Source organism: Pinus tabuliformis, chromosome 7, assembly GCF_031772625.1.
Source record: "Pinus tabuliformis cultivar Carrire ecotype Pingquan chromosome 7, CPIR1, whole genome shotgun sequence".
Taxonomy (NCBI): Eukaryota; Viridiplantae; Streptophyta; class Pinopsida; order Pinales; family Pinaceae; genus Pinus; species Pinus tabuliformis.
Window position 1 is genome coordinate 35,044,994 of NC_142293.1, and position 23,742 is coordinate 35,068,735.

Here is a 23,742-nt window from a genome sequence, read left to right on the forward strand (position 1 = left end):
GCCCTGGAGAGGTATTTGTGACTCCAACAGAATAGCCTTTTTTCCACTTTAGCTACAAGCCAAGCCCAATCTGTGATCTTTTGGCTTGTGGGTTTTAACCAAAAACCCAAGTATTTTAGCCCCCTGTCCAATAATTGAGGGGTGTATGGGAAAGCCTGCCGGGCAGTTTGAGACTCATTTACAGAGGTCCTGGCTAGAGTTATGGTAGATTTCATCCGGTTGACCACCATGCCTGTGGCTTGTGAGAAAAGATTTAATATGCGGAAGAAATTTGTGGAGTCCTGTATGCTGCCATCCAAGAGAATTAATACATCGTCTACAAACAGTAGGTGAGTGAAGTAACATTCTACTGTTATCTTAAGACCTCTCAGAGCCCCTTCCCTTTTTGTAGTGATGATTAGATGGCTCAAACCTTCCATGACCAATAGGAATAGGAGAGGCGAGAGTGGACAGCCCTGTCGGAGTCCTCTTTCTGAGTGGAAGAAATGGGAGGTAGAACCATTGTTCAGGATGCTGAAGGAGGGTGTAGTAATACAGGCCATGATCCAATTTATGAGGGGATGTGGGAAGCCCAAATGGATAAGGATCATTTTGATATAAAGCCAGCTGACACGGTCAAATGCTTTTGCGAGATCGATCTTTAGGAGTATACATTTGAGGTGTTTAGTCCAGATGGAATGAAGCGCTTCCTGGGTGGATCCAATGGCCTCATGAATCTGCCTATCCTCTAGGAAAGCAAATTGCTGGGGGGCGATGTACTTTGATAGAATGGGCTTGATCCTATTAGAAATTATTTTTTAGATGATCTTGTATAGTACATTGCACAGTGAGATGGGGCGGAAATCATCAAAGGAGGTAGGGGAGTCAGATTTTGGGATGAGGGCAATGAAGGTGGAGTTTATGGCGTTATAGAGGCACCCCGATGTTCTGCTTTCCTCAATCACCCCAAGCAGGTCTCCTCCCATGAGATCAAAAAAGGCAATATAGAATTCTATAGTCCAGCCATCCGGCCCAGGACTCTTTTCTTTCTTGAACCATTTAAGAGTGCTTTCCAGTTCTTCCATAGAGACAGGGGCTGTGAGATCTGCAGAGTCCTCATCATTTACAAATCTAGGGAAATGAGTGGCCACATTGATGATTTCTGCCAAATTTGTGCCAGCAGGGCTCTTGTATAAACCTCTGAAGTGCTCCGTTCCAAGCTGGGAGAGCTTGTTGAAGGAGTCCGCAAAACCTCCTTCAGGTAGGGGTAGATTCCAGATAGTGTTTGCCACTTTCCTTCCCTTGGCATAATTGTGGAAGAATCATGAGTTTTCATCCCCTGCTTTCAGCCATGTTGCCCTAATGCGCAATCTGAGCGATTTCTCCCTCTACCTGAGAATATTGTTCTTCTGATTTTCCAATTCCACCAGTCGGGCTTTGTCATCTCCCGTAACGAAACCTAGATTCCGCTCATCCAGAAGAACTTTCAGTTCTTCTTCCACTTGTGTGATCTGAACATCTTCTCTTGCTTTCTTTTCTTTTGCCCAGTTGATAACTAGGTGTTTTAACTCAGTAAGATTTTTACAAAATCCCCTAGCCAATGATGATTCTCTGTCAATGGGTTGCACTTTCCAGTAGTCTGTAACCAATTTAGTAAAGTCTTGGTCCTGAAGCCACACATGATTGAATTTGTATTTCCATTTAATATATAAAAACTAAAATTTATTATAATTTTATCGGTTCGTATTCATTGGATGATAAAATATACCCTTTTAGAATATTAAATTTATCATGTAGTTGAAATCCAAATAAGTTTGCCATAAGTGTTGTATATATGTTGTGATTGATGTCAATTGCAATGTCTTTGATGTCAAAGGTAGTGTTGTGCAAGTCTATAGTAAAGTATGGTCATTAAAGGAAGTGTTGTAGTGCACAAGGAAGCTTAGGCTCAGGTGGATCCAAACCCAAATCAAGCAACAAAGGAAACGAAGGGCATAGTAGATAAGATGGAAAGAAACTTGATGTTTACATAATGAGCAAAATTTGGTGTCACGTAGAATGGAACAACCACATAGAAAAAAATTGGTGTTTCTTGACGTGCCTGCATGTAATAGCCTTGGTCAAAAATCCATGTAATAAATTTAATAAAGGAAAAGTAATAACCATGGTCATGAGACACGTATTCGAAGCTGAATGTTGGGAAAAAACATAGTCAAGGGTCTCACTTGTGATTAATTAATGGCTATGGAAATTGGCAAAAGAAATGACAAAGGATTTGGAAATACAAAGTGGCTTTAATTGGAATTTTATTTATAAAAATAATGGAAATTAGGAGAAAAGGGAGGTGAAAGGTCACAGGTTGCATGTGAGGAGGACAATGAAAAAAAAAATGGAAATTGAAGAAATTAGAGGCCTCATTAATAAAAAGGATTATGAGGATCAATTTGTAGCTTTTTGTTAGTTTTAGCTTGGAGCTCTCTATTCTACTCTCTCTCCCATTCTCTTGGACACTTAGAGTTTTCTTGGAGCACTCTTGGAGGAGTGTGGCATACTTGGGATTTGGAGTAAGAAGGAAAATGAATAGTAGGAAAGCGCAACAGGACATCGGTATCAACAACTACAGTGGGTTTTGCTTAAAGGTACCGAGTTGCATGTATGATTTCCTTGCTAGTTTTGGAATGCATGACACATGCATGTGTTTTTTGGTTATGATCTATCATTGGCATGGAGGATTTCCTGGATTGATGGTGGATTTTCCTAGCCTTGCCATTTCCTAGATAGCCATGGTGTTGTGGGTGTCTTTCCTTTTGTTTTCTAGTTGGTTCACATGTTCCTTATGGTTGTGGGTTGAGTTATTAGTTCCTGGAAGATTTGATTGGACAAATTCTCTGGAAGCCCTGTAACAACTTGGGTTGAGTTACTAGTCCTGGAAGTCTTGGTTGGAAAAACACTTTGGAATCCCTTGGTGGGTTGAGTTATTAGTCCTGGAAGCCTTAGTTGTACAAACACTCTGGAAGCCCGGCAACAACTATGGGTTGAGTTACTAGTCCTGGTATCCATGGTTTGATAAAACACTTTAGAGCCTTGGACAACTTTGGTAGAGACCAATCTGGTGATGGTTAATGATGTCTAGCTGTGAGGTGGAATCACTAGTTGAGGGTTGAGGTGGTTTGACCTCTGGAAGCTCTGGTTTGGTTTTTTTTTTTTCCATGAGATCCCACATTCAGGCTTCGAATGTGGCACATGGATGATTGACTGAAAGAAATATTTGGTTCAACCAATCTATGGTCGGGTGATACGTAGCAGTCCCAGACTTGGTTGCATTTTGCATATGTTAATAATAGATTCTTTCTTCATGTATTTGATGGCTAAATATACTTTCTCATATGTGGTTCTTATGGTTGTTATACCTTTGTTATTTTTGTTGAATACATATGTTGGTTATGAGGATGTTTTATGATAGTATTGATGTATGACCCTCATCATGTTTTGATTAGTAAATGAATGATCAATGAATATATGACCTAATAGACGATAATGCATCTATTGTGATAAGGCATTAATAATTACAAATCTCAAATAAGTATGAGACCCATATTCTCAATTTTGTTGTTATGACTTCTAGATTACATATTTGTGATATGTTTGATGAAATACCTGTCATGGCTAGTAGGGCTCCAGTCAAGTCATTGAGAAAATGTTTGCATTATTATTATTGTTTCAATGTTATTTATCATTTCTAAAGCTTTCATGAATTTATGGGCAGTGGCCTGAGTCTTGGCCCTAAAATAGTGGCATAGAATCTGGGGTTGATGGCACAAAACTACTTGAAAAATGCCACAGTCACTGGATGCCTTGTTGTGGGAAAGACTGGAGGGTCTCAGTCACATGCATGCCTTGTCATGGGGGAAACTAAGGCTCTAGGGCCGTGAAAAAGCAGGTTGCCTCAGGGGTTGGTCACCTGGAAGGGTTGGTTGGCTACTGAAGGTTTTGTAGCATGTGTGGAAGGTCAGAATATTTTTGTTTTATCGGTTCCACTTCTTTAACTTTACATGGGGATTTTAATCACATCATAGTAGCCTCTCATCACATGTTTACCCCAAAAAATTGGTTAACTTGGGTAAATGTGGGAGGAGGGTGTTACAGAGTGGTATCAGAGCATGGTTCACCCCTTGGATTGGATGCCTAGTGTGTGTTCAGAATGCATACATATCAGTTGTGTATGTGTTCTTCACACTTTGGTATATTTGCTTGTGTTGAATGCATGGTGTTGGGCATGGTTGCATTTGTGTTGCAATGTAAAATTTGATGGTGTTTTTGTTGGGTGTGGCCATCATGAGTTCATGTCAGTTGTGCATTAGTGATGCATGTCAATGTTTATGTGTTGTTATGAGTACATTGACATGGTGATAGTTTTCATGCATGAGGTCATGGTATTTGGTTGGTATGGTCATGCATTGATGACTGGATAATGGTTGAAATGATGATTAAATGCTAACATGATTATGTTTATATATGTATTGCACTAATTTGGTTGGTCTTGCAGATGAGATATCCTCCCTTGAGGTACGTTGGTTTGTTTATGATTTGGTTTGGCTGACATGATATACCTTGCAGGAAGAGAAGATCAAAGATGACTAGCAATATGGTAGACTACAACTCACAAGAATCTCCCTATAGATCAGATGAGCCACATGGTGAGGGATATTCTCCTGATATAGCAGACAATTTGAGAAGTTTGAAGGCGGAAATAAGGATTTGCAAAGAAGATAATGACCAAATCATTCAATCACAAGAGAGACTTTCTAGGGCACATGAGAAACAAGCAAAATTCAATGCAATTATTCTTCAAAGCTTGTCAGACTTTCAGAGACAGGGACCTCTTAGACTCAGTCATGGACAAGAGGATAGGACTAATGGAGCATATGGTAGCAGGTCACATGGTGGGCACAAGTTGGATAGAGATGACATGGTCAGAGATGGAAGATTCTTGGATACACCTGATAGACGCAGTAGTGGACATGGACTTTACTCTAGTTTTGGTTCATACAGGTATCATAGTCATCATCGTTATCATCCTTATAGGAGGAGTGACAGGGGATATTTTCTGGATGAGTTCAAGAAATAAAAGCCACCTACATTTGATAGGGAAATTAAGAAGTCATAGGATTCTGAAGCATGGTTGCTTGGGATAAATAAGTTCTTTAGGTTGCATGATTACTGAGTGAACATGAAGGCTAGGATAGCAACATTTAGTCTTAAAGGTAAAGAAGATATCTGATGGGAAGATTTAAATAATGTCAGAGGTATTCATGAAAAGGAGTTGAATTTGAATGAGTTCTAGAGATTGTTTAGGAAGAAGTATTCATCGGAGAGCTACTATGATGAGGCAAAAGAGTTTTATGAGTTGAAGATGGGATCTATGACTGACGAGGAGTACACTTGTAGATTCTTGGAGTTATTAAGTTATGTGTCTTACCTCAAGGAGGAGAATGCCAAGATCCAACGATTCACCAGTGGGTTGTCAGTAGCGTTCAAGGACAAGATTGAATTTGATGAGCCTAGATCATTAAAGGAGGCCATCCGGAACCTAAAGCATTGTTTTGAGTAATAAAAGCGCAAATCTAAGACAAAGCCAGACTGGAAATGTAACAAGGAAAATGAGACAAGAAGCAAACAAGACCTGAAGATACAAGTAACAAAGAAAATGTGACACAACATAAGAAGTTAAATGCATCTGATAGAGGATGGGGATTTTGGTCTGAGGAGCAGAACGAGGATGCAGGTTGGAAGCCTTTGGAGTGTTGGAATTGTGGTGGAGAGCATCGTAGGAGAGATTTTCCACAACATCACGGTGTCACACCACATTTCTATAGTGCTCAAGAGGCATAGATAGTCGAAGATGTTGGACAGAGTATTCCATGGATCTATGCAGCATTGGATAACAGGTAGGTATATCACCAAGCATCTATTACCAAGATGGATGTTAAACTTTGTGATCAAGTTGTTTATATTTTTATTGACCCTGGAGCTAATTATAGCTATGTTAATCTTGACCTGGTGGATAAGTGTGTTTTGAATAAATAAGTGCTTGCAAAATCTTGGTTAGTGCAGTTGGATACAAGTACGAATAAGAGAGCTTATCACTAGGTAAGAGATTTTACATTTGATTTTAATGGTATGCTTACATCATCACATTTGAATGTATTGTCGTTAGGATCATATAATATGTTTTTGGGAATGGAATAGTTGTATCTTCATAGGACCAAGGTGGAATGTTATGACAAGGCTATTGAGTGTCTGGATGACAATGGGGAACAAAGATTCTTGCGGGCTAAGAAGAGGGAAACATCAGTTACAATGGTTACATATATGTAGGAAAAACGCAGTCGAAAGAAAGGGTGTGTGTTATTCGCATTGCATATTTCCAATGACAAAGGTAAGGAAGTTGAGGATGCAAATGTCTTGAGAATGTGCCTAGTTCTATAACAATTCTAGGATGTATTTCCGTCAGATATTTCAAAGTTGCTACCTCACACAGAAGTGGAATTTTCTATTGAGTTGGTACCAGGGGCAGGGCCAGCATCAAAGGCACCTTACAGGATGAGCACACCAAAGTTGGTCGAGTTGAAGTTGCAGTTGAAGGAGATGCCTGACAAGGGATACATTAGGCCAAGTGTATCGCCTTAGGGTGCACCAGTGTTGTTTGTGAAGAAGAAGGATGATACTCTTAGGTTATGCATTGATTACAAACAATTGAACAAAGTGACCATCAAGAATAGGTATTTGTTTCCAAGGATTGATGACTTGTTGGATCAGTTGAAGGGAGCAATAATGTTCTCGAAGATTGATCTGAGATCCGGATACCATCAGGTACGCATCAAACAAGAATACATCTACAAGATTGCTTTCTAGGCTAGGTATGAGAATTACGAGTTTGTTGTAGTTCCATTTGCTTTTACTAATGCTCCAGCTACTTTTATGTGCTTGATGAATAGTCTGTTGTGTCCTTATCTTGACAAGATTGTTATTGTATCCATAGATGATATATTGGTATATTCTAAGCCTAAGGAAGAACATGTCGAACATTTAGCAGTAGTATTGAGATTTTTGAGAGAACATCAATTGTATGATAAGCTCAATATATGAAGTCTCTTTCATATAGAGGCACATTACTTGGGACATGTGGTTTCCAAGGAAGACATAACAGTGGATCCAGAAAATATAAGGGCTATCATGGAGTAGGAAACTCCTAGGAATGTGGATGAGGTAAGGTCCTTTATGGGGTTAGCAGGTTATTACAGGAGGTTCATCAATAACTTCTCACATATTTCTTATCCTATTACATCGTTGTAAAGGAAAGGTAAGAAGTTTGAATGGATAGAGGAATGTGCAACTAGTTTTGAGCAGTTGAAGTAGTGGTTTTCATATCTGGACAAAGAGCTTGTGGTATGTACATATGCTTGCAAGAGAGGGCTTGTTGCAGTCCTGATGCAGGAAGGACAGGTAGTATGATATGAATCAAGGAAACTTAATGAGCATGAGCAGAATTACCCAACACATGATCTTGAGTTGGCAACAATCATCCATGCTTTGAAGATGTGGATGCATTATCTTCTTGGCAGGAGGTTCATCTTGATGAGGGATCACAGTGGATCGAGGTATATATTTGACCAACCTAATTTGAATTCCAAGCAAGCCAGATGGTTGTCCAAACTCAGTGAGTTTGACTTTGAGATTAGGTACATTAAAGGTAAAGAGGACAATGTTGTAGATGCTCTTAGCAGGAGGATACAGGTATATCACATAACAACTATGAGTTTTTATGGTACATATTTACAAGATCAGATCTTGCATGAAGGACAACAAGATCACAAGTATATTGATTTTATCCACATGGTATAGGTGATTAGAATGGGTACTATCATCTCACAGTAGATGGCTTGGTCAAATTTAGGGACAGGATCTATGTTCCAGATGGATGTGAGCTTAAGAAGATTATCTTGAGGGAATTTCATGCTAAGACGTATTCAGATCATCCAAGATATCAGAAGAACAAAACCATTGTCAATGGCGCTAGATCTCAAAGTAATGATTTGAAATCCATGCCCACGCCCACTGCTACACTTCCCTCAAATGATCCGCTTAATGGCATTTCTTCTGCTTTAGCGGCAGTTTTATGAAATGTTGTGGATGATCTTATAAATAAATTTATTGATAATTTGTTGAGGCGTTCCGTGGATCCAAGATTTGTGTGGACTGGAAACTTCATTCCCGTGCAAGAGACTGCACCAGTGGCGTGCGACAAGATATAGGGCAACCTCCCTACCTGCATCGACGCTGTTTATATCTGCAATGGGCTGAATCCGAGATACGTCCCTAGAGGCGGCCACCATCTTTTTGATGGCGATGGAATGCTTCACACTGTCATGATCAAAGACGGTCGAGTAACGTTCTGCAACTAGTTTGTCTGCATGCACAAATTCGTGCAAGAAGAGACGGCGGGAGGCCGAGTGGTGCCCAACTTCTTTTCGGTTTCTATAGCCTCGCCACCAGATTGGCCAGGGGAATCTTATTCAATTCCAGAGTGGCTCCCGGCCTCTTTAATCCCTTCATCAGTGCGGGATTGGGAAATACTAGTCTCCTGTATTTCAATGGCACACTAATGGCTCTAGGGAATCAAATATGTCATACACCATGAAGGTCACGGAATCTAGCGAAATCGTCACTGTTGACAGGTATGACTTCGACAGGAAACTCTTCATGGCCATGACAATGCATCCCAAGATCGACCCCGTTGTGGTTTCATTCCTCCATTTCTTAATTATTTCAGAGGGCAAGGGCTAACCAGCCATATATTGAGTCATAAATGCCTTTGCCATCTATGTATGTGGTGCATGTCAGTAGGATGGCATACATAACTCCGGCGGGCGACCTCGCGTTTCCGGTGACATACGCGGGACCCACCAACGAGGGCCCGCCCGCCCCGTCTCGTTTTTGACTCCGGCGGCCAGCATGTGTTTCCGGTGGAGTATGCGGAGGAGTAGTCGGAGAATGTGTTTCAGACCGCGTGGGGATGAGCATTGAAGCAGATAATTAATTACGTACATTTCTCCGCAGTCCGTCGTTTTACTCGCTGCTCCCAACCCCAATCATGAAGCCGCGCGATTCACCGATTTGAATTTGAATTGATTTATCGCGCCAATTTCATTTTCATTTGCAATCAATATCCGAGGATTGAATCGTGGAGTTTGGGTTGTTTTGTTACAGTGTTGTGGAATCGAGTTTGTTTGAGGTTAAGGAATGGGATGCAATGGACAAAACCTTTATGGGGCACCAGGGCTCTTCTTCCTCAATCACTTTGGATGGGTATGAAGGGTAATTCCCCATGGATATTTCTACACGGTTATGGATTGCTTCTGCGAGAAGACATGGAGCCACACTCCGCAGTACAAGATCGGATACTGCCAGCAGTGTCCAGAGAAGGTGTCATGGCCCGTGGAATTAGGGCAATGGCCCTCTCCATACTTCAACGCTGGAATGTTTGTTTTTGAGCCGAGTCAGCTGACATTTGACTGCCTTTTGGAAACTCTGATGGCTACTGTGCCAACGCCCTTCGCAGAACAGGTCTGGATCTGTTCTCATTTCAGTGAGGATCATGCACATTTTTGTTTGGTTTACCAGATCTAATTTTGACTAAATTGTGGTATATGTTTTGTAGGATTTCTTGAATATGTATTTTGAGAAGATATACAAGCCCATTCCTCTGGTGTACAATCTGGTTCTAGCCATGATGTGGCGGCATCCCGAGAACGTGGACTTGGACACTGTCAAAGTTGTTCACTACTGTGCTGCTGTAAGCTTTCTTTTCACTGCAAATTTGGGTTCGATAGAAACAATATGATTTATATATGAAAGACGAGATAGGTGTTCTGAGCGTACAGGGTTATATTAATGGATGAATGTGGATGTGCAGGGATCGAAGCCGTGGAGGTACAGTGGGGAGGAGGAAAATATGGAGAGGGAAGATATAAAGACGCTGGTGCAGAAATGGTGGGACATATACAATGACCCCTCGTTGGATCACTCGGGATCATGCGACATAATTCCAGATCCAATTTCAGAGTTGGATGGAAAATCAAATGATCTGCAACGAGTGGCTGCTAATTCATTCTTTGCTGCTGCGACAGCAACAAATCCCAACTTAATGCCTGCACCGCCTGCAGCTTAAGAGATTTCAAATTTGCAGAAGTCGCCTGTAGCATAAGATATTTATGGATGTATATGTTAAATGCTTTGTGTGTAATTTGGTTGAAGCCCACATTGGCAAGGAATCTACAGAGATTTTTTCAGGTTTTTTCCTGAGAAGGCCTTAGCACTTCCACTGTGCAATCCACCTTCTAGTCTGTCCCATACATTGTCGCTTAACTTATAAGAAAGTAGTCGACAATGTCTACAAAATCATTTGAATTTTTATATGAGAAGGAATAAATTTACGTGAGAGGTAATCCTTTTGATCAAGATATTTATGCGGATTTGTAATATTATTTAGTATTCTTATTATTAAAACGACGGGGCCAATCTGTTAAAACAAGTGATAAAATTTGAGATTTTTTTTTAATTGTATATTTAAAATGCAAATAAAATAGTCCAATTTCATTCTTGTCAATTCAATTAGGAAATATTTTGAAATTTATAATTGAGTTACCCTCAAGTCAAAGTTAGTAAAGTCGGACTTAAAGGGAAGCCAATAATTAAACCTGCGGATTTTGAAAGTTCTGCTAATTTTGTAAGCCTCTCCATGAATTGTTTTTTATTTTTAAATTAGTGGTTTGTTTGGTACATTTCACTGTTTTAAAATTTTATTTGAGGTATAAAAAGCTAACAATTAGTTGTTTTTTATTTTATTCTAAAATAGGTGGCTTATATATATATATATTGGGAAATAAAAAACTAACCATCATATTTAATTTAATTTTTAATTATGTTTTGTGGAGATGATAAAGTGGATTCATAGTAAATTATAAAATTATTTTATGTAAATGATATTATTTTAATTATAAAAATAAAATTAATAAAAATTATTACTATTATTATTTAATAGTTTGTTTTATTTTTTATTTTTAAATTGTAGATAAACATTTGTATTTATTTTATTTTAATTTTTCAAAAATTTTAAATAATAATTGATTAATTTTGTATTAGTAAATAGTTTTAGTAAAAATGAACTATACGTTTATAAGTGATGTTATAAGGAATTTTTAATTATAAGTTACTTTATAAGGAAATTTTAATTAAAATTTAAATATCTAATTTAAATTTAATCTAATAAATGTAATTGATCAAGAGGACTCTTTTAAGTGATGTGATTGAGAAGATTGGAAGGTTCAATATTGATGCAACCCCATAGCGATCACTGAAGAAACCTAGACCATCTCAAAAAGGTCCCCCAAAATGGCTCACCAAAACACTTGAAAGTATTCATTTTGATGAGGTCGAAAAGAGAGGAACCATATTAGGTATTTAAATTTTAATTAGAAATTAGTTATCATATTATATATTGATTGAACATGCTTAGATTTTATTAGCATTTTTTGATGAGTAAGGTTTCATTATGTTAAATATATATTGGCTTCATTGGCTTGTTATATTTGGCTTGATTCTCATAGATATCATAGTTACGTTTGAAGAGCTACGTGATAATTCCAGTGCATCAATGAATTTATATTTTTGCATAGCCATAGATTTCAGTATCATTTTTTATTTTTTATTATTATATGCGAGCTGTTGTTTGAAAATTAGCCTAATTGATAAAAGTAATCAAGGCAGTGAGTTGCCATTCACCAATTTTCTAAGAGAAGAAGGCCCCAACCTCTTGAAAATTGTCTTTTTACCTTAAACCTTTCAAACACCATAGTTCTTTGCTTTCATTTACTTCTCTTCTAGAATAGAATGATGATTCAAGTACATGCTAGTTAAAGAGATGAGTAGAAGACTATGAGCAACCACTCATCTTCACTCTCATAGATGAGGAAGGTTGTAGTGCATTCTCATCCCTATAACTAGTATTGGCTCTATATTAACTAAGTTGAGTAAAAGATTGTCAGAATGTCCACTTGCCTCCACCAAGAAGGAAGGCCCTAGTGCATTAGTTATCCTTTTTGATTGAAAACCCCTTTGATCATTTTCCCATCATTTGAGTGAAAACTTGGAATTTTTTAGATGATTGCATAGAGAAGTTGGATTTGTGTTAGAGATCATAGTATATGCCTAGTTTGAAGTATTCTTAAATCAAGTAAGAGTGATTTCATTACAAGCTTGTGTGAATATGTTAAGAGTTTTGTTTCATGATTCTTGAATTGAGTTGTTAGTTTTGATTTAGAAGTGACAAATAATCTAACTTAACTCATATTACATGCTTTAGTGTGCTTCAAAGTTTACAAACACTAAATTGATATAAAATCATGTCGACTCACAAACACCCCTTCAAATTAGGGGGGGGGGGGGGGGAATGTTATACACCTAATCCTTTGGGATTGGTTAGATAACTTGTAAATATGTAAATAAAAGGAAATATGAGTAGTTATAAAAGGAATCGAACTTGGAAGATGAAATAAAGGGTCACTCTTGTATGTTATATAAGTCTATTTTCATCAATGCAATATCAATATGATTCACGACTCATATTCCTTGGCTCGACAAATTGAAACACGAAAAACCATATAATTCTTCTCTTGAATCAGAAATCGTTGATCTTAGATGAGTCATTAGTGATTTGGCTAAGCAAAGGCAGAATGATGTTCATTCCATGGCTCCACGCTCATCTTCTATATTGGATTATTTAATTATGTCAATTTAAGCTTGTCAAATCATTGACATAATAGCCCCAATAAATATGCTAGAGTCTAAATGATATTCATGGTAGAAAACACAAGTTTTTTGGCCTTATTAATCAACTTTTGTTATAAATTTTAAAGTCTTAAATTTTCTCCCTTGTAACAGGTGCACAATGGCAAAACCTCCCCTCCCGCTTTGCTGATGTGTTAATGCGTCAAATTTAAAGCATCGACATGAAAAACATCTAGCAGACGATCAGTTGGTTGGTCACCTCATAGGTGTGGCTAGATATGCAATCTAAGTTATGGAAGAATGTTAAGTATCGATTTGGTACACTATTGAACGAATTAAGTTTATGTCAGATGGTGGAAGCATAGATCTGATGAATGCCAATATGATGGAACCCAATAATTATTTGAACACAGTGATTCATTTCTTATGGGAAGAAAAAATTATGAGAATTCCTGGCTATGGGTTTGATGGAACACTAAAACATCATACCCATAGCTATGGGTTTAATGCTTTGCATGCAGAGCATTAAATGGGGATGCTACATTATGCTTGGAGGTGGTTATGCTTTGGATGCTACATTTTACTATATAACCCCTTTTATACCCCCAAACATATACACCCATCGATGCCCTATATCACTCCCCAATACCTATAGACCCCTTAATTCTCTACATCACCCTCCAATATCTATACACCCCTCGATACCCTACATCAACCTCTAATATCTATACACCCCTTGATACCCTACATCACCCCCCAATACCATTATGTTGACTTTATTTTTCGCAATTTTAAATGTCCCTTTAATAAGGTATTGCTCCACAATATGAATCGCTCCAAGTAAAAATACCCCTTATTTTTACTAGAGATGCTCTTTTATTCTGCCAATACCAATAACCACCCCGCCTCCTCTCCCCCCCCCCAACACCCCCCAAACCCAATACCCTACACCCCCTTCCCAATACTTACAATTCATTGACTTTATTTTCACAATTTTAAATGATCCTTTATGGATGAATGTAATAAGATATTGATCCACAGAGGGAAGCCCTCTTAGAAGGCGAGCGATCAAAGTCCTTAAAAAGATCCATTTTCGTATTTAAATAAGATGTAATAGTTTCATGATGCATTTTTGTTCCACTAATGGAGCAATAGCTACAACCCCCTTGAGGAGGAAAGTCCTCTATATATATCTTCAACTTTATCACTCAAGAAAGAAGTGGATTCCCCAATAATTTACCTCATTTTGACTAAAGCTAATATCTAAATTCAATTCATTTAGACAAAATTATCTCTTTGATTTTGATTTGGTTTCTTTTTTTCCTAATAAAAAAATATCTAAAACATAGCATCAAGCAAATTATAAATATCCTAAAAAATATCATTTGTTACACTTAAATGTTATGTTCTCATAATCCAAAGAATATCTTTAAAAAAAAAAAAAACATATAACTATATTTTATACCAATTACGATTATCTCCAACTTTACATATATTTTCACATAAAAAACAATACCCTTGTTATATTAAATTTAATTAATTTAAGAAAAAAAATGAAGTCCTCACCACATATTCCTAATTGATTGTAAAAAAATATCAAACTCGCACAATCATTTGTTATACTCTATAATGAATTTCCAAATTCCCATCTTGCCAAATTTTGTGGCACTGTCCTTCTCAGTCAGAATCTATTTTGAAGTTGCTAAATTGATTTATAGAAGCAATATGGACTGACCATGCAATGATGTCCTGTCAAAGGTACATTGAAGAATTAAGAGCAATAGAAGATAGTCTCATCCTTATCATTGATGAAGCTTCTGAGGGTTATCTCACGGAGAATACAAAGGATAGACTTGTTCAGCTGGAATCTAGAAAAAAAAAAAAATTGTATGAACAAGAAGCTACTTGGAGACTTAAGAGTAGTATTGTTTGGCTTATGGCAAGAGATGACAATACAAAAAAAAATCATAATGTTGCAAAAGGCAAGAAATCTACAAATACTATATGGGAACTGCATGACCTAGAAGGTAATAGAGCCTCTTTGTTTGAAGATCTTGCAAATATGGGAAAGTCTCATTTTGAATCCTTGTTTAAATAACCTCGATAAGCAATGATAACAGAAGTTGTGTGATTGCCTTCTTTTTTCCTAGTTTTTCAAATAATGTAAAGAATGCGCCTATAATGGAGGAAATGACATCTGAAGAATTAAAAGAGGTGTTCTCAATTTTTCAAAAGGACAAGAGTCTTGGTCTTGACAAGTGGTGAGTGAAAATTTTCATTGCTTTTTATGAACTAATTGGAGATGATATTCTTTGTGTTGTGGAAAAATTATGAACTACAGGGTTGGTTCTATATTCATTTAATAGTACTTTTATCGCTTAAATTCCAAAAGTAGACAACCCTACTACTTTTGACGAGTTTCAACACATATCTCTATGTGATTGTGTATATAAGGTCATTGCCCATCATTTAAAGCCAATCTTATCTAAAGCGATATCAAAAGAGTAGTTTAGCTTCCTTGAAGGGTGTCAGATCCATGAAGCTATTGGAGTAGCCGAGGAAGGACTACATAGTCTAAAATTAAGGAATATCAAAGGTGCAATTCTAAAGATTTACCTTTCAAAAGTATATGATCGAGTAAGTTGGATCTATATTTGTCTCTTACTTACACATCTGGGGTTTAGTATTCCAATTGTAAACTGGATTATGAGCTACATAACCTTTATTTCCTTCATTGTTCTGATAAATTGATCAACCCATGATCAACCTCACCTTTCTTTCATGCTCAAAGAGGTCTTTCGGCAAGTTTGATGTCAATTATCACCTCTTCTATTTTTATTGGTCACTAAAGGATTAAGTCAAATTCTTGGGAGGCTAAAAGAAGTGGTTCTTTGAAAGGATTATTGTTGGCATTGTGATGCATGCGTTGTACTTGATGGCAACCCTCTCATAGACGAACATCTCACTTATATATGCCAAAGAAGCAGTTATCGGGAGGAATCGGGCCTATATAACCCTTGGATGCATGGTTTAACTCTATCGGGAGTTGTTCGGGCGATCAAATCCCATATATGCATTCATTAATACTATCGGGAGGTGTTTGGGCACTTAAAACCCATATATATATATATATATATATATATATATATCTATATATATATGTATGTATGTATTACATAATAATCAATAGCATGTATGCATTGGACCCGACGGCATATCGCTTTTGGTTTATAATAATATTGCATCCGCAGTATATCGCAATGCATAAAGGGTTGCCCACCCCAATCCTCCGATTGCGATAAGAGGTGGCGGACCCGATGGAAGCATTAAAGGCAACATATATTAACATTGCATTCGTGGTAATCCATTGCGATAACATATGGACCCGATGGCATTTCAAATGTGGTTTATAATAATATCGCATTCGCAGAATGTCGCAATGTATATAGGGTCGTCCACCCCAATCCTCCGATTGCGATAAGAGGTGGCGGACCCGATGGAAGCTTTAAAGGGATTTTATAATAACATCGCATCCGCGGTGATCGCACAGTTTATAAAAGCCTTCCACTTCAAATTTCCGATAGCGATGAAAACAGCGGACCAGATATATATATAAAGGCTGGTTAATGGGCATGTCGCATCCGATCCATCGGATCGGACGTCGGGAATAGGCCATGATATGGGCATGCGCTGGTAGCGATGAGAAGCGGACCCGATATAGTATTATTATGGGTTCATTCAGTTTAAAGTCCGCCTTTTTTTGTTTGGACCGTTTTCATCGTTTTCCCGCTTAACCCTTTTTCTTAAGAGATCGGTCAAAACAGTTGCGCCACAGGATTTCGGATCCTCTGGGTTCGACTCATGGTTTTATCAAAATCATGACTATATAAGAAGAAAAGAGATCCTTTGGCAACGCATTGATTATGAATTGAAGATCTTAAGGGAGAATTGATTGGCATTCTTGTGATCGGTTAAGGAGCAATTACTGATCAAGGAGAATGCGCGTAGAACAGAGCAAAGGATCGCAGGCTTGAAGTTCAGACATTTCTTCGAGAGAAATCGCATTGCTTCAGGTGTATTGCAGTTCAGGTTCTGGGTGCGCATATTGGGTTTGTCTTGTGCCTAGCCTCCGGGTGCACTGTTATATGTATATCTTCTGCATTGTGTTCTGATTTCGGCATAAACAACCTCTGTTTTAATGGGTGACCAGATCGAGCATTTATTTATATTTTGATATAGTGCTTGGGTTGGTGCTTGGGTGATTTTGAAAGATATGTTGTATAAAGAAAATATATATTGATCTAATGCCTGGGTAATTCTGAAGATTTGTTTATACTTGATGACCATTTGATCTTCTTGGATCCAGTCTGAAAATTAATGAAACGTGGTCCTTGAACGAAGTAGGGGGTTGTAGCTCCTTCCAGGAGAGACTGGAAAACGAGAGAGGGTTGTAGCCCTCTGCAGGTTGCAGCCTGCGTACTGGTAAAGGACTGCACCAGTAAAAATTCATTGTAAAAGAAATTCTATTTGAAAGAAGACAGAGACATATTGCAGCAGGTGGTTTTCACCCACATTGGGTTTCCACCTTATATCAGGTGTTCCGTTGTGTGACAATCTGTTTTTAACTGTTCTTGTTCATCATTTTATGGCACTGACATACAAGTTAATTATCAATTTTGGAAGAATAATTTAAAGCATAAATCTGGATAATTTATTGAAAAGAAATTAATAATACTGATTCACCCCCCCCTCTCAGTATTATTTCCAACAATTATGTGTATTTTTTGGGCTTCTCACTTCAAATTTACTATTTGTAGATAACATTCTCATCTTTTGTGATGTTACAAGAAGATATTCTACAACCATCAAATATGCACTTGCTCTTTTGAAGTTGTTAAAGGTATTAAGATTAACATAACAAAATCTACTTTATCTATTTGTGGGTTGAATGTTGAAGATATGGATTTTTATCAAGGTATGTTTCCCTTTGTCACAGATGAGATTGTTGTGGGATTGAAATATTTTGGATTTAAGTTAAAACCTAACTCATATAAATTTGCAGAAGGATTTTGGTTAATAGAAAAAATTGAAAAAAGGCTTAAAAATTGGAGCTTAAGATGGCTTTCTAGAGCTGGAAGAATTTTTCTTATTAAATCAGTCCTTGAGGCAATATTAGTTTCTTGGATGTGGCTTTCCTGGATTCCAAAAGGCATATTAAACAAGATAAAAAAAGCGTTGTAATCTTTTATGGTCAGGTTTATCAGATCAATCTATTCTTCCATGGGTAATCCAGATAATAATAGTTGCTCCTAAAGATTTTGGAGGTTAGGGTTTAAAGGACTTACATTTTTTTTCAAAAGCTTTAGCAACTAAAGTTGGTTGGAAATTACTAAAAACTCACTCTCATTGGACGAAAGTGGCGTATATCTAATATATACACCCTATGCAGTGAGAGGACTAGATTTGCTTACCCAATAAATTGAAAAGCAATGTTTTTATCATTTGGAAAGTTGTTCTCTCGTAATTTTTATTGATTGATTCAAGCCTAGCTTGGAAAGTGGGTGATGGATCACATTTAAAGGTTGATCAATCCTTGGATTGGAATTCATATTGATCACAGACTTCTTGAACATTTGATTGAATATCTACATGGTAATGACCTCGCTTACTTGAGTCAAATTGTAGATCTAGCACAAACAAATCTATGGAATCGAGGTTGGGTTTTGAAAGATCATTTAGGCATACCCATGCATCTTCATCATTTCTAGATTAGATACATTGGCAGTTTACCTGCAACACATCTCATATTAGCTCAAGAGGAGGATGAGTTGGTTTGGTCCCATGATTCCTAAGGGGTTTATACGCTAAAATTTGGATATGCTTTTCTTATATCTGATAGATTGTAGGATGTTCATGAGGACTGGTGGGAACTTTTATGGAAAATTAAAGTTCCCAACTTGGGAGAATTTAACAAGGAGATGTTTTCAAGGCCCAAACAAATGTGTCCTATGCAAAGTTGATGATTCAAGAATCTCTCAATCATTTATTCTTACTGTGTCCTTATTTTAAAGGTGTTTGGAAATATGTTATGAAAAAGTTCATATTTGCAGGTATTTGGTTAGGTGAAGAGTTAATGGAGGTATGTATTCAGTGGACTCATTGAGGGAGAACAAATTGTATCAAGTATTGCCTCTTTTAATAGTTTGGGGAGTTTGGCTTGCAAGAAATAGAGCTATCTTTGAAGATGACATCTTTCCCATTGAAGTTTTTGCGACACAAATTTTAGTTGTTTATGACCTTCTCTTGAAGGACCAAAGAGATAATAACAATAGAATCCTAAATCCAACAGTCGTTGATAGATCTCATCCTTGGGAATTCTTTGATGGGACTTCGCAAGGAGACACTTTTGGATGTGGGGGAGGATTTGTATTCCATATTTTGGAAACTCATTTATTTTCTCTAAAAATGGGTTTGGGAGCAAGTTCCAACAAACTATGCACAACTCTTATCCTCAAAATTGTTGTTTATGTTTACAATTGAGAATAGAGTAGATAGTCTTTCTAAAAAAAAATATGATTGGATTTTGGGACCTCATAGATCAAAAAACAACAACAAAATGATCAGCTCTATCAATTTTATCATAAACCATTCATTAATAAAACTGATTAAATATAACAATTTTCTTTAAGTTCACATACTTCAACAACATTTTGTAAGACTTTTTAGTATATCTCCATTTATTCATACTTATCTCATATAACAATTACACGTACCAACATTGTTTTGATATTTATATTTAATTTTATTATAGTTATTTTGGAAAACGATGACTATATAACCCCTCTTTCTAGAATCCTAATAAATCATCATATTTAAATGCATATATATATATATATATATATATATATATATATATATATATATATATATAAATTACACCTTTTTCCTACCCAAAAAAACTATATAACATTGCTGATGACTAATGATGAAAGATACCAGTGAAGTTTGGCTTTTACTAGCCATCAGGGTTTACTAAATTTTATAATAATTCATAATTACGTCACATTGCATGCGTGTAAATATTTTCATATCGATGCAGAATTAAATGAAAATTAAATATTTTTTGAATTACAGAAAACGAAAGAGTAACCATGTACGTCCAGTCATACAAATGTCAATTTGTATATTTACAAATATTAAATAAATTCGATTAATTTACAACCAATAACTGTAAGCGCAACAGCAATATCCTCATCTTTGAGGACATACAGTATGATCTTCTGTATGATATACAAATTGTCCCCGTCTATGCCGGTGGATTAAAATATACATATATAAATATCTTATGCTACAGGCGACTTCTGCAAATTTGAAATCTCTTAAGCTGCAGGCGGTGCAGGCATTAAGTTGGGATTTGTTGCCGTCGCAGCAGCAAAGAATGAATTAGCAGCCACTCGTTGCAGATCATTTGATTTTCCATCCAACTCTGAAATTGGATCTGGAATTATGTCGCATGATCCCGAGTGATCCAACGAGGGGTCATTGTATATGTCCCACCATTTCTGCACCAGCGTCTTTATATCTTCCCTCTCCATATTTTCCTCCTCCCCACTGTACCTCCACGGCTTCGATCCCTGCACATCCACATTCATCCATTAATATAACCCTGTACGCTCAGAACACCTATCTCGTCTTTCATATATAAATCATATTGTTTCTATCGAACCCAAATTTGCAGTGAAAAGAAAGCTTACAGCAGCACAGTAGTGAACAACTTTGACAGTGTCCAAGTCCACGTTCTCGGGATGCCGCCACATCATGGCTAGAACCAGATTGTACACCAGAGGAATGGGCTTGTATATCTTCTCAAAATACATATTCAAGAAATCCTACAAAACATATACCACAATTTAGTCAAAATTAGATCTGGTAAACCAAACAAAAATGTGCATGATCCTCACTGAAATGAGAACAGATCCAGACCTGTTCTGCGAAGGGCGTTGGCACAGTAGCCATCAGAGTTTCCAAAAGGCAGTCGAATGTCAGCTGACTCGGCTCAAAAACAAACATTCCAGCGTTGAAGTATGGAGAGGGCCGTTGCCCTAATTCCACGGGCCATGACACCTTCTCTGGACACTGCTGGCAGTATCCGATCTTGTACTGCGGAGTGTGGCTCCATGTCTTCTCGCAGAAGCAATCCATAACCGCGTAGAAATATCCATGGGGAATTACCCTTCATACCCATCCAAAGTGATTGAGGAAGAAGAGCCCTGGTGCCCCATAAAGGTTTTGTCCATTGCATCCCATTCCTTAACCTCAAACAAACTCGATTCCACAACACTGTAACAAAACAACCCAAACTCCACGATTCAATCCTCGGATATTGACTGCAAATGAAAATGAAATTGGCGCGATAAATCAATTCAAATTCAAATCGGTGAATCGCGCGGCTTCATGATTGGGGTTGGGAGCAGCGAGTAAAACGACGGACTGCGGAGAAATGTACGTAATTAATTATCTGCTTCAATGCTCATCCCCACGCGGCCTGAAACACATTCTCCGACTACTCCTCCGCATACTCCACCGGAAACACATGCTGGCCGACGGAGTCAAAAACGAGACGAGGCGGGCGGGCCCTCGTTGGTGGGTCCCGCGTATGTCACCGGAAACGCGAGGTCGTCCGCCGGAGTTATCTATGCCATCCCACTGACATGCACCACATACATAGATGGCAAGGGCATTTATGACTCAATATATGGCCGGTTAGCCCTTGCCATTTCAGAGTGTCGCCTGGCGGAGAAAAAAAACCGGACGTCGGAATCCTTAATTTATTCACCATTTTGCACTCTCTCTGCTTGCGTTGACGTGTTTATATCCGCAATGGGTTGAATCCCACACAAGTCCCTAGAGGTGGCCCCCATCTTTTCGAGGGTGACAGAATGCTTCACGCCGTCATGATCAAAGATGGCCGAGTAACGTTCTGCAGCCGTTTCATCCACACGCAAAAATTTGTGGAAGAAGAGATGACAAGAGGCCAGGTGGGACCCAACTTCTTTTCTGGTTTCTACACCCTCGCCGCCAAATTGGCCAGGGGAGTCCTGTTCAATGCCAGAGTGGCTCTCGGCCTCTTTAATCCCTTCAACAGCGCAGGATTGGCAAATACTAGTCTCCTGTATTTCAATGGCACACTGATGGCGGATGAGGAATCAAATCTGTCATACACGATGAAGGTCACAGAATCCGGCGACATCGTCACTGTCGGAAGGTATGACTCCAATGTGAAACTCTTCATGGCCATGGCAGCACATCCCAAGATCGACCCCGAGATGCGAGAGCTTTTCGCTTTTCGTTGCGGTTTCATTCCTCCCTTTCTCAATTATTTCAGAGTGTCGCATGCGGGAGAAAAGGAACCGGACGTCGGAATCCTGTTGATGTTGCAGCCGTCATTTATTCACGATTTTTTGATAACAAATCAGTATGCCATATTTCCCGATACCCATATCATGGTGGACCCCATGAACATGATTGTCGGCGGCGGCTCTCCCATGGGCTGCGACCCCGCTAAGGTCCTGCGGATCAGCGTTCTCCCGTGCTACGCAACAAACGAGGCCACGATGAAATGGTTCGATATCCCCGGCTTCAATTTCTTTCATTCGCTCAACGCGTGGGACGAGGGCGACGAGATCGTGTTGATTGCTACGAATTTGTACCCGGTGGAGCATGTTGGAGAGAACCCATCTGGTCCATTCCACAGTAGAGAAGGTCTCCATAAATTTGAGAAATGGTATTGTATCCAGAAAGCCATTGTCTTCAAAATGTTTGGAGTTGGGTGTCATCAATCCCCAGTTTGTTGCCAAGAAGAATAGGTACGCATATGGTATATGACGATGGCTGCCATGGAGTGCGTCGTTGCGTCGAGGTCATATGGCGAAGGTTGCTTCGACAATGAGCTATTCTTCATGCCCCAGAGGTCGTTAAACTCGACTTTGATATGGTGGAGGCAATGGCTGCCATGGAGTGCGTGGTCGCGTCGAGGTCATATGGCGAAGGTTGCTTCGACAATGAGCTGTTCTTCGTGCCCTAGAGTTCGGATCCAAATGCCAAGGAGGACGACAAGTACATCATGGATTTTACCCATAACGAAGGCACCAGGATTTCCAGTTTTCTGGTGATGGACGAGCAATCTCTGACCCTTGAAATCGTGGCCTCCATTGAGCTCCCTGCCAGAGTTCCGTATGATTTTCATGGCCTCTTCGTTAGCGATGTTGACTTAGCAAACTAAATCTAATTCCGAGCTCGCATCGAGATTAATTTTCACTAAAAATAGAAACATCTCATGATATTGCCAGGAAAAACTATAATTTTTAGGCTTTAATGAGAAACTTCTAAATTTATAATGTGTTTCAAAAATATAAATGACATTTTATTTGTCCTATGGTGAAATCTTTTTTTTTTTCAGTAGGAAAAAATCGGCATATATATATTGAGATATGGATCATGTTACATATAAGACCGTAGTCTTAGAGTATATGGATACATAGCTCCGATATTGCGCCTGTAGAGTATCAGCAGCATGAAAAGGCTATGTGTCAAGATATAAAAGAGAGCATCGGCGAACTATTTACCAAGGCAAAAACAACCTGGTATTGGCAGCAAGAAGACTATGAATGGAAATATAAAAGAGAATTACATATATGACTGCAATCTTGGAAAATATGATTACATGGCACCGATATTGCACATGTATTGTATCAGCAGCAAAAAAGGCTATGAGTCAAAATTTAAAAGAGATCAGCAGCGATCCATTTACCAAGGCAAAACAACCTGGTATTGGAAGCAAGAAGGCTATGTATCGAAATATAAAAGAGAAGACAGCAGTAATCTATTACCAAGGCGAAAACATATTTGGTAAAC

General features: G+C 38.2%; 1 protein-coding gene and 2 pseudogenes across 1 annotated transcript; 2 read left to right on the forward strand and 1 right to left on the reverse strand.

Annotated features, from left to right (window-relative positions):
- The first annotated feature begins 228 nt into the window (after positions 1-228).
- Positions 229-23,110, forward strand: LOC149245116 (putative carotenoid cleavage dioxygenase 4, chloroplastic; annotated as a pseudogene).
- Positions 9,388-10,210, forward strand: LOC149245117 (galactinol synthase 2 pseudogene; annotated as a pseudogene).
- On the reverse strand, positions 19,988-21,051 carry LOC149245118 (galactinol synthase 2-like). The gene is made up of 3 exons (XM_089455537.1): positions 20,812-21,051; positions 20,583-20,717; positions 19,988-20,462 (listed from the first exon to the last, which is right to left on the reverse strand). Exons 1-3 carry the CDS (start codon positions 21,028-21,030, stop codon positions 20,208-20,210), a joined length of 609 nt encoding a protein of 202 aa, XP_089311663.1. The 5' UTR covers positions 21,031-21,051; the 3' UTR covers positions 19,988-20,207.
- Positions 23,111-23,742: the final 632 nt, after the last annotated feature.

Excerpts from the sequence above, each read along its gene's own strand:
- LOC149245118 (XM_089455537.1), bottom strand. The coding sequence starts at position 21,030 with ATGGATTGCTTCTGCGAGAAGACATGGAGCCACACTCCGCAGTACAAG. Across the intron at positions 20,718-20,811 it reads CAACGCCCTTCGCAGAACAG|GATTTCTTGAATATGTATTT; the intron begins GTCTGGATCTGT and ends TATGTTTTGTAG. Across the intron at positions 20,463-20,582 it reads TTGTTCACTACTGTGCTGCT|GGATCGAAGCCGTGGAGGTA; the intron begins GTAAGCTTTCTT and ends GTGGATGTGCAG.